This window comes from Phaethon lepturus, unplaced genomic scaffold (assembly GCF_000687285.1).
Source record: "Phaethon lepturus isolate BGI_N335 unplaced genomic scaffold, ASM68728v1 scaffold25691, whole genome shotgun sequence".
Lineage (NCBI taxonomy): Eukaryota > Metazoa > Chordata > Aves > Phaethontiformes > Phaethontidae > Phaethon > Phaethon lepturus.
The window spans coordinates 25030-36648 of NW_010518869.1; the positions used below are offsets into that span (position 1 = coordinate 25030).

Here is an 11619-nt window from a genome sequence, read left to right on the forward strand (position 1 = left end):
CCAGATGGCCAAAGTGGCTAGAAGACCAGTGAACCTCACAGAAACACATGCATGTGCTCTCTCTGAAGCCTGAGAAATGCTTGAGTGCTCCATGCAGATTCAGTTCAGGTACTCTCTGGGAACAGGAGATGGAGATGTCAGTTTTAAATTCTGCAGGCAAAATTTCAGGCTCAGCTCAGCCCTGTTCCCTAGATATGCTCTGGGAGTATCAGCATCTCCAGGCACAGCAGCAAGAGATACCTGATTTGAAGTTCCTAAAAATGCTTAGGTACGAGCTAGACTGCAGGGCATTCACCTCTGAAGCACTCATGGGAATGCTCCATAGCAGCTGTGGAGCCCTGGGAAGCTTTGAAATCAAAACTCAAGGATCCCAGAGGATCCAGGCATCTCTAACACTGCATGGCAGCTGGCTTTGAGGACAGCAGTTTTTCATTTAAGCATGTAAATTGGGGATGAAGATAGAGTTAAATGTCCAGTTGCTTTTGTTGATCTAATGCTTAACCTTTCATGCGATGCCATCTTACACTGACTTTAGTACATGTTTTAGAAGTCCTTATACTGGTGAAGACAACGGAAATTTCTGAATTTATCCCAATATTTGTCAACAGTATTAGATTGTTCTGAAATATGCTAATAAGAAGCACAGGTTTGTTCTGGGTCTACATACAGAAAATCAGTTTGATCCTGGGGTTGGGTTTTTTGTTTGCTTTGGTTTTGTCCTGTAAAAACATACTTACAAAAAGAAGCAGAACAAGGACAGAAAATCTGCAGGTTCTGATAAGCCAGCAGAAAACCATGGAAAATTTATTATTGTTTAATATTGTTGTATGTAAGGTACAAGAGTTTACTTGAAAAACAGTGATTAACAAATCCAGCTACAGCTGCCAAATGGGGGTTTACCTACACCAAGAACATATAAAAATCTACAGATCTCTACTAGCCTTCAAGATATAGGTAGTGAATCGTATGGATTCACCATGGTTTTTTGAGCAGAAAATAATAGCATAGGAAGTCTAAAGAAATAGAAGGATGCTCAAATCAGCACAGTGAGAAATGGTTCTGTTTCACTCCCTCAGAATTGAAGAATAATGCTATGAAGCTAAGCAAATGTGTTTTTTAAACAAGTCTGGTCAGTGAAGCCATTTCTAGACAAAATCTTGCTCATCTGATGAAGAATAATAAAGAAGCTGAGGACATTGAGGAGTGATGGGGAAGGGAGAAATAATGCAGGTCTTAAAAACAGACCTAATAGCTGACTGTGCTTGGTCTCTGCGCCATATTTTACCCGTTACAGGGACAACCCCACACTGCATTTGAGAGGCTGCAGGCAATCTCCCACTAGCAGCTTTCTATTTTTTAAAAGAAGTGAAGAAGAAGTCATCACCTCTCTCTGACCCTCATTTGTCTCGGGCTGTATCAATGGAGTCTCTCTCAGTGTCAACCAACAGCTTTACTCTGGACCTTTACAAAAAGCTGAATGAAACTTCCAAAGGCCAAAACATTTTCTTTTCTCCTTGGAGTATTGCAACTGCTCTCGCCATGGTCTACCTAGGTGCAAAAGGTGACACTGCAACCCAGATGGCTGAGGTAAGCTCTGAAATTAGCAGTATATCACCTTAGAGGTGGTTCCCACATAAATTGCATTATTCTTCTGCCTGTGGGGAACAGAAGGGAACGACGTGGGAGAACAGTGACCCACCATAATGATAGGTACAGGAAATAGCCCAGCAGTCCTGCAGGTCACTGTTCTTCCACTTTATTTGCCAAGATCTCCCAGCTCTGCACTACCCCTGCCTCTAGGTTACACTTACAGTTCCCAGAGCACTGTGAGTTGTCTGCCAGAGGGAAGTTACTGACTTTAGAGACTACTGCTGGTCTTCCTCAGAACTCTACCTTCCATTTTAACTGCCTTTTGAACAGAATAATTCACCTGATATAGTGTTCAAATAGTAATAAAGAGACAGCTTTGTTAGCGAAAAAATGGAGCTAAGATAATCTACAAAAAGGAGTGCCCAGAGAGAAAATCACTGCTTCTAGACCCCAGCTGGTTCTGGAAGCAGTGTATCCGCTTTCTCATACTGCATACCAAAGTCAGTAAGCTCTCCTCAATGTGTGCTGGGCTGCACAGGAGCAGTACAAATACCTTTGCTTGTGACATAGTCCATAAATAAGGTAATCCTCCCAAGAATAATGGAGACATACTAGTACTGAAAATATGATTTCACTTATGCCAGCTTTAGCAGAACTTTTCAGTCTTGTACTCTTTTAGGCTATATGCATTTACGTAAACACACTCAATGTAGAATTTTACATTTCTGTCCCAGCAGTAAGACTCTGAAGTGCACTATGCTCTTTGTTGTGCTTGGTCATGATCTGACAATAAATTCCATGTAGCCAAGCATGAGCTGACCATTTATCTGAATAAATTTGTACTTGAGCCACAATATTGGAACTATTATTAAGCAGTAAAGGTGACTAAAATCTATATAATAATGATACCGTTATAAAGCCTAAATCAAGAGTAAGGTCTTGTCCTCAGTAACTTTTAGTAGACTAATTGTCATTGGGCATGACTGGTGAATTACCATAGAAAACGAACATAATTACATAACCCTTGGGCACATTCATCTTCCAAAAACAAGCTGTCTTTATGAACATTTATTATCATCACAGGTTCTTCATTTTAACCAGACTGCAGGAAAAGAAGGCTCATCTGAGACAACAAGGCCTTCTCTGGGGAGACCAAAGAAAAGAAAGATGGTATTTATTACAACAGAAGACTCAGAGAAAAAAAATCTCTGAGAAAGGGATGGTTCACTACAACTACTGCTTTCATCTTCTAACATTTGCTTGTCTTCAGTCTCTGTCTACTCTCTCACTTCAGTAAGAACTATATATAGAAAAAGCGAACAAGCAGATAATGTTACCATAAACTCATGAACTCAGGCCTTCAAAACCAGAACTGAGACACCAACTGCATTTTGATTGGCCCTAATACTGTGTTACTTGGTTTTAGCTGGTCTAAGGTAATATCAACAAATCTATTGCTCTAACATGCTTAGGACAGTTCTATCTCTTACAGCTTCAGTTTTGGGTTTTTTTTCTGTAATGAAAAACAACTACTGCATTCACACCTGACTCCAGCCCTACCCAGTAAACTCCCTTCCACCTTTGTCATGCATGGACACATCAGGCAAACAAAATTCCCCTTTAAGCTAATGCATGCTGATTCACTCTTGTTCATCAGCTCCCCAGAGACTTGCCACCAGAAGGAACTGCCCAGATATTTTTCATCAAAGCATTAAGCACCAAAAGGCTTGTAAACTCAAACAAGCCATGTTTCTTTAGCACGGAAACTAAAAGAAAGCTCAAAGAAACTAAATTAGATAAACTGGAAATAAAAGTGGAGAGGAAGTTATATCATTCTCTCCCTAGGTGGTGGGGGATGAATCTTCAAGATGAATCATTACACTCACATTCATTTTAGCAACTGACTGACTTTCTGAGTTGTAGCAAAGTCTGCCTAATCTGGTCCTTCAGGCATTTCCCTCCATTACCTCATCAGTCTGTTCCTGTCCCATTGCAAAACCCAACCTCTCCTATCCTGTGTCCTATGGCTACCAAATTCTTTCCCAGGTGTCCTTCCTAGCAGCCCATGTCTCAGCATGAGTGAGAAAAGACCAGAGCAAGGAATGCCACCTGACCAACCTTATGGCAAGCCACCATGAATCAGTGGCACAGACTCTCAGTGTCTCACATGCAGGGCATGGTATATGCCATGGAGGAGGAGACTGCACCCAAGCAGCTGGAAGGGAGCAGCTGACAGATCGCAGCTTACTCCTGTTATTAGTGAAGCAACAGCTGGCAAGCAAGCTCATGCTCCCTAAAACCATCAACAACTGACATCCACGACAGGCTCCCTCCAAAATCCAAACAGCAACAGCAAAATTCGTGTGATACAAAGACAGTCTGAGTAGCTGGTAAATCCATGCCCTGACATTAGTGTCTGTCAGAGCATCTCCTCAAAAGCAGCAAGGCTGCCTTGTGACACTGAAAATTAGGCCTGACCATGACTGAAAAGAGGAGATTCAACTGCCTCATGCACCATCAGCTGATGTCCTCAAAGGCTTACATAGCACTCTAGAAACAGATCATCACCCTACAGACAGAAAACAATTTGTCCCGTTATACATAGTGCTGCAAACATGCAACATACTCAAAAAAGTGCTCCATCCCCTGAAATTGCTTTTTAATTCAAACAACCTGGACATTTTAAATTACCACAGCAGGTGCAACAGACAGAAAAAAATATTCCATATTCATTGGTGTCTCTTTCCAAGGATCCTGAGCACAAGCAAGCTGAAAACATCCACTCTGGCTTCAAAGACCTCCTGGCTGTCATAAACAAGCCCAGAAGCACCTACTTGCTGAAGAGTGCCAACCGACTATATGAGGAAAAGACTTACCCGTTACTGCCTGTGAGTTGAACATTTTAACTTAAGAATATTTTGACATTAAGAGGGGTTGTCAACAGAGATGATAAAAATTTTCCAAATGATAGTACTGTGGTTTCAGTGAGAACATAAGGACAGCCACATAGGGCTAGCCCTCCACAGACACGAGGCACAAGAGGAAATGTATGGGAACAAGACACGCTGTGTAATGATGCTTCTCCAGAATCTGCTCTGGTCGCCAACCTATCTGCAGCTCAGGGACTTCCTGAACCAGAGGACATGTCTACTTAATAGACCTTGATGAGCTGTTTTTCATGAATTTGCAGACTTGCCCTTTGAATTTACCAACCCTCAGGACCAGGAGTTCCACAGCTGAACTACACTGTAGGAAGCGCCTGTGTTTTTTGAGCCTGCTACCTGTTGGCATCATTATTGGTTTGTTTTTTCTCTAAAGGACACTTCTCCATACCTCTGGTCATCCTTGTCCCCTGTCTCTATCTTTTATACTCTAGCATTTCTGAGACTGAGGAGGCCAGAGCTGCATAGAACTCAAACAATGGGCACACCATAGCTTTACACAGTGGAATTCTAATATTCTTTCTCTTGTTCCCTACTCCTTTCCCGGTAACTCTTAAAATTGTGTTTGCCTCTTTAGCCACTATTGGGCAGACTTTTTTCATGCAGCTGTCCATTATAGCTTTAACACCTCATTCCTGAACAGTAATAATCACTTTCTGTAGTGTACTCTTCACTGGATCGTTTATAAATGTTTTAATATATGTATTTTAATATAAATATTTAGACATGTATTTTATAGAATAAATATTTTAGCACAGATCCCAGCACATATCCCTGTGATAGTCCACGAGTAATAACCCTTCACTGTGAACACTATTTTCTCCTACTCTTGGTTTCCAGTTGTTTATACAAACAAGATGTACCCCTGTAGTCGGATGCTCAGCCTTTGTTGAGAAGTCTTATGAAATGCCTTTCGGTAATCCAAATAGACTGTAATGGCTCAACCTTCTTACTCACACACTTCCTGACACCTTCAAAAAACTCCAACAGATTTGTGATTTAGGAATCCCTATTACAAAATGCTGTTGACACTCCTCCAACACGTCATGTTTATCCATACGCCCACTAGACCTATTCTACTCATTTGCCCCGTACAGACTCATGAGTTTGTAATTACCTGTATCTTTCAAATCTTTTTAAAAACTGACATTGTATTAATCATCTTACAGTTTCTTGGAAGGTGGTTTTAAATGAGATTACTGTTCTTTGATCTTGGAGTTTGTTTTGATCTCCTGAGTAATTAGTAATTTGTCCTTCTGAATGCTTATTGCTCATTTTCTCCATAATCTCTACCTATACTTTACAGAGAATCTAGAGAATTTCCACAAACTGTTTCACAGCAGACAGCAATGCAAATGTTAATTCTGCTTTTCTACGTTACTTTATCCTACCCAAACATTAATTTTATACATGATCCTCTATTGTCCTTACAAACTCTTGGCAGGTTCCTCGCCTCTGAAGCAAACTAAAAGCCTTTTTTCAACTTCATATGATACTATTCTTCCCTCTTGTACTGAAGTCTACATCATAAAGCAGGAAAAAAGTATTTAAAAGATATAAAATGTCATTTTGAGAAACTGAAAAGAATGTGAAGAATGTTTGTTTCATGGGATATTTCAAAATTACAAATTTGCACTTTGGATTTCAAACACAAAAATATGAAGTATCAGTTTCCTTGAGACTGAAGTTTGATCTGTCCTTAACAGTTAGCACAGAATGTATCAGACCTTATTTTAAGGGTTATCCCATTTCAAACAAATTATATTTTCTTCAATTATGTATTAGCAGATTGTATAATCTGCTGAAGTGATTATTTCTAACATTTTCATAACTTAACTAAATAAGCATATACATTTTACAATTCTATCTTTCAGAAATACTTACAGCTCATTACAAGCTATTACAATGCAAAGCCACAAGCTGTAGACTTTAAAACAGCTGCAGAACAAGCCAGAACGCTGATCAATTCATGGGTTGAAAATGAAACTGAGAGTAAGTACCAGTCTCATGGCTTTTTTCTTCTCTCACTTTCAAATCATTTGTATTTCCACATTTATTGCTCTTGCAGCCAAGGATCCACAAAAGATAGAAACTTAGGGGAGGTGATGGGAAAAATGCAGTTAAACGGCTTGAAGAATGCCCCTCTCCAAACCCAAATGCTGCTCCTTACAAGGTCCTTCCCTTGATTCTTCATGCTGTAGCCTGTTTTTAATTATTTCTGTTAAGAGGGAGGCACAGGTAGATATTGAGTGGCTCCACTCTTATTAGTGAGGGTTTTATTACCAAAATTGCAATAAATATATTAAAAAAAATAGAGCTAACTCAGAAGCCATTTTTACCATATATATCATGGTAAATCACCATTACCATATTTATCATATATATTTTACCATGAAAAATGTACAGTAAAAAAATATCCCAAGTGCAAACATTTTTGCTAGATAGATAGGCACAAAGAAGGCACAATTAAAATTGGTGAGTTACACAGTCACGCTGGAATAACAGTCCTATTTGTCTGATTTTGAAGGGAAAATACAGGATCTGCTGCCTGCAGGATCTCTCAATTCTCACACTGTATTGGTCTTAGTAAATGCCATTTATTTCAAAGGAAATTGGGATAAGAAATTTCTGGAGAAAAATACTTCTGAGATGCCTTTCAGAGTGAGCAAGGTAAATTCCCTGTTTGTATGTCTGTTATCACATGTCAATATGTGTATTACTGAAGAGCAAAAAACCTCTAAATATGTCACCTGCATTTTGTATGCCACTGCAACACTACTCATAGCTAGGCACATCGTATAAACTCACTGAGAACACCAATTGTAAAAATAAGTCAGCGTTACCTTACTTACACATATCCATGAGAATATGATCTTCACTTTAATTAATAGCTCTTCAGTATCAAAACACTTGGGAACATCGTGGTTAAGTAGCTTAAGGACAAGAGGAAATTTCCGTAAGGACCAATGTCCCATTTTCAAAAGGGACTGAGTTGCTTTCAAGAGCAATGCTTACACGCCTATGTCTCTCTTCTGCTTCTGAGACACAGTCTATACTCCGAGTTCAAGAAAACTGAACCATCTGTTCTTTCCTCACGCACTGTAAAACCTCAGAGGGAATTTTCTTTTTCTCACTCCTCTCTCCCAGTTGCTGTTGTGCAAAGGAATGTGCAGCAGTTTTTACCCTCTCTTAAATATGTTACCAGAGAGGTGCTACCAACATCACTGACTGGCTCAGCTTTCACCAGTGGCGGGTTGATCTTGGAGCTGGCTGGAACTGGCTCTGCCTGACATGGGGGCAGCTTCTCCTCACAGAACTCATCCCTCCAGCCCTCCCGCTACCAAAACCTTGCCACATAAACCCAAAATACTGGTGCACAGAGAGGGTTTAATTTACAGGGTACCTGATATGAAGCCTACGAACATATAAACTTTTGCACTCAAATGTAACTCACATGTAAAGGATAGTGGACATATTAGTAAAAGCTCTGTGAACGTAATACAGCATAGGAGTTCAGAAGGCTCTTGGGTAATCCAATTTCATTTGCTAATCCAGTCCTCTATGGTTTGGGGAAGAGGAAAAGCCAGCACAGGTCACAGAAAATATGGTTCAAAGGCAAAGTGAGACAATCAGTATTGCTGGAAGTATAAAACGGGCAAGAGGGTTTATGGCATCCTGGGGAAGAAAGCCAACTTTTTTCCCCCCAGTCAAGGTCCTCACTCTAAAAATATTTGGGAGAAAACATGAAACAGTTGCAGTAGTTACTTGCTTATCAAAGCTAACTTCTTTGTTTTAAATTAAGAAATATACTACATGTGATTCAGTTAGCAGGTAGATACCGTATGTGTCTATGATGATTTTTTGTGAAGATCCCAATGACTTTGAAAAGTCATTCTTTCACCAAAAGCACTTTCACCAAGCACTGGAACAGGCTGCCCAGGGAAGTGGTTGAGTCACCATCCCTGGAGGTATTTAAAAGATGTGTAGATGTGGCACTTAAGGACATGGTTTAGTGGTGGACTCGGTGATCTTAAAGGTGAGTTCCAACCTAAATGATTCTATGAAAATGGGGTGTATGTGATACTGTCCAAAGGAAAGGGTACTGAGTATGCAAATGCTGCCGAGTCTTGTACTTGTTTCCAAATTTTTGCTTTCAGTTCAATGAAGCAAGTAATCTTTATCATCCGTTTTAAGGAATGAAGTAACACTATTTTTTATGTCTGATTTTTTTCACAGACCAAGACTAAACCAGTACAGATGATGTTTCTGAGAGATACATTTTTGATACTCCATGAACCAACCATGAAATTCAAAATCATTGAGCTGCCATATGTAGAAAATGAACTCAGCATGTTCGTTCTCCTACCAGATGACATCAGTGATAACACTACTGGTCTGGAGCTGGTAAAACTGACCTACTGTTCCATGACATATGCTATGAGACAGTAACAGAAACAGATGAAGAGTGAGGAAGAATGAGTTTCAAAATCACAGTAGAATAGGTTCTGATGTGTGTATACTTTGTTTCATGAACTATAACACCATGATTTCTCAGCTTAGGATTCAGGGCATCTGACAACATTGCAAACGTACTATTTTACTTAGGGATATGCCTAAAAAGTATGTCCGTGCAATTGTCTTAGCCAGTTCTGTGTCCCTTTTTCTATTGGTAGAATAGCACAAGAAAAGCAATGACCAAATCTGAATCACCATGCCCTAGAGTTATCTTCTTCTGAGGGCTGTATTAATTCATTTTTATGTCATTTGAAGTCTGGATGTGCACCTGATATTTTTGTGGTAAGGTTTTGTCGTGGTTTAGCGCCAGACGGCAACTAAGCACCACACAGCCGCTCGCTCACTCACCCTTCCCCCAGTGGGACAGGGGAGAGAATTGGGAAAAAAATCATGAGTTGAGATAAAAACAGTTTAATAGGACAGCAAGAGAGAAGGAAACAACAATAATACTACCGACAAAGGAATGTACAAGAACAAGTGATACCCAATACAGCAATTGCTCACCACCCAGTGATCGATAACCCGTCCCTAAGCAGTGATTCCTGCCCCCTGGCTAACTCCAGTTTATGTACTGGGCATGATGTTGTATGGTAGGGAATATCTCTTTGGCCAGCCTGGGTCAGCTGTCCTGGCTGTGTCCCCTCCCAGCTTCCCGTGCACCCCCAGCTTTCTTGCTGGCAGGCCAGCATGAGAAGCTGGACTGTCCTTGACTGCTTAGCAACAGCTCAAAACATCAGCTCATTATCAACATTTTCTCATCCCAAATCCAAAACACAGCCTCACACTAGCTTCTGTGAAGAAAACCAACTCTTCCTAGCTGAAAACAGGACACGTTTCTCAAAAGTAAGTGCTGACTACTCTGACCCAGAAAGTATCAACAACCACTTATGACCATGCCAGGATCAGTTTCAGATTCTAAACAGATCAGGGCAAGCATCTTTTTATCTGTACCTGAGGTCCCATCCATTCCACTTATTTACCACTACTAAGACAAAAGTCATCCATATACACACACAGCAAGTGCCTATCAATATCATTCTGAGTCATACATTGCAAAAAAGCAATATTCTTCACACCAGAAAAAAAATCATTAACTAGTCTAACAGTCCAGGCCTATTACCTCAGAACCTTTAAGGAAACAGAGTTTAAGTCACTGACAGTCTGATGTCACTCATTCCAGGTTGAAAGAGAGCTGACCTATGAGAAACTGGATGAATGGACCAAATCAGCCAGCATGATGAAAGCTGAAGTTGATCTGTACCTGCCCAAGTTGAAGCTGGAAGAGAATTATGACCTTAAATCCACTTTGACCAGCATGGGGATACAAAATGCTTTTGACCCTGTTCAGGCTGATTTCACAGGGATGTCAGCTAAGAAGGATCTTCTCATCTCAAAAGTTATTCACAAAGCTTTTGTGGAAGTCAGCGAAGAAGGTACTGAGGCAGCAGCTGCCACAGGTGTCCTGGTACTGAGATCAAAAGCACCAACAATGACTTTTAAAGCTGACCACCCTTTCCTCTTCTTCATCAAACACAACAAATCCCAAACCATCCTCTTCTTTGGCAGACTCTGCTCACCCTAGTCAGAGTTACTCCTTGCCCTGAAGAGCAGGAGACACTCACTTGCTAGCTCAGAGGCGAATACAGAAACCTGAAACTCCTGCTACAACTGGGGGGAGTAGGACCTGAACCCTTTCTCCATCAGACCACACAGCCCAGGGCCTGAGGACCAGCTCCCCCTGTGTTTGTCTCCTACCCCAAAGGACAACCATGGCAGTGGGGAGTCCACAATGGCTTGCAACCACAGAGCAATCCTTGTTGCCATTCAGACCAGGCTATCAAGGGTAGCTCTGTCCCCTAACCACTATTAGCTATGGCATTTCTAGCACTGACTTTCAGAGTGATGTGTACAAATATATGCTAAGAGGCCCTTTCCTCACCCTCATGACTAGAGCCCCTGATTCAGATGCGGTCTTAGCACTTGCTCCCACACCACAGCAGTTAGACCCTTCTCCTGTTTAGCCCTTGATTAGGTCCTTGCATTACAAAAGGTGGCAAGCCCTCCCCACCCAAGGCCTGCGGCCATTCCCTTGGCTGCCTTCCACATCCCAGCAGTAAGGCTTCAATCAGCTCCCAATTTCACCTCAATTGGCTTCACATGTTACTCTAATGATTCCTTAAAAAAAATTAAAAAGTAACGCCTCTGTGAAAGCTGTTTTCCCACTCAGACCCGCAGGTATGTGAGAAGGGCCACGTACGGTCTCTGGCTACGGCAACACATCACTTTTGGTCTAAACGACCCCTGCTTCAAACATAAATAAATAAATAGTTTGTCATGGACTGGTGTTTTCTGTCAGCTCTGCCACGAGAGGGAAGCAGAGGTGGACAATCGCCGGCTGCAGCGATGCGCGACACGCGGATATATAAAAGAGGGAGTGAAGGGAACCGCTAGGTACCTCCGCAGTGGTGGTAGGCGGCGGCCATTTTGTCCAGGGGGTGGGAGGGAGGCGGGCGGGCGGCGACAGCGCATCCCTGCTGCGACGGCCAAATGGCCGTTGGCTGCCGCGGAGGGG

At 41.4% G+C, this 11619-nt stretch overlaps 1 protein-coding gene across 2 annotated transcripts; it reads left to right on the forward strand.

Moving 5' to 3' along the window:
• Window positions 1–1419: 1419 nt before the first annotated feature.
• On the forward strand, window positions 1420–10629 carry SERPINB10 (serpin peptidase inhibitor, clade B (ovalbumin), member 10). Of its 2 annotated transcripts, XM_010296875.1 has the most exons (7): window positions 1420–1587; window positions 2674–2760; window positions 4341–4478; window positions 6407–6524; window positions 7060–7202; window positions 8769–8936; window positions 10228–10629. In XM_010296875.1, exons 1-7 carry the CDS (start codon window positions 1420–1422, stop codon window positions 10627–10629), a joined length of 1224 nt encoding a protein of 407 aa, XP_010295177.1. The 2 variants fall into 2 exon arrangements, with proteins under 2 accessions (XP_010295177.1, XP_010295178.1); XM_010296876.1 differs by lacking the exon at window positions 2674–2760 and having other exon boundaries at window positions 1420–1606; window positions 4360–4478.
• The last annotated feature ends 990 nt before the right edge of the window (window positions 10630–11619 follow it).

Coding starts and splice junctions, on each gene's coding strand:
- SERPINB10 (XM_010296875.1), top strand. CDS start 1,420: ATGGAGTCTCTCTCAGTGTCAACCAACAGCTTTACTCTGGACCTTTAC. Junction 1,588..2,673: donor CTGCAACCCAGATGGCTGAG/GTAAGCTCTGAA, acceptor TTATCATCACAG/GTTCTTCATTTTAACCAGAC. Junction 6,525..7,059: donor GGTTGAAAATGAAACTGAGA/GTAAGTACCAGT, acceptor CTGATTTTGAAG/GGAAAATACAGGATCTGCTG.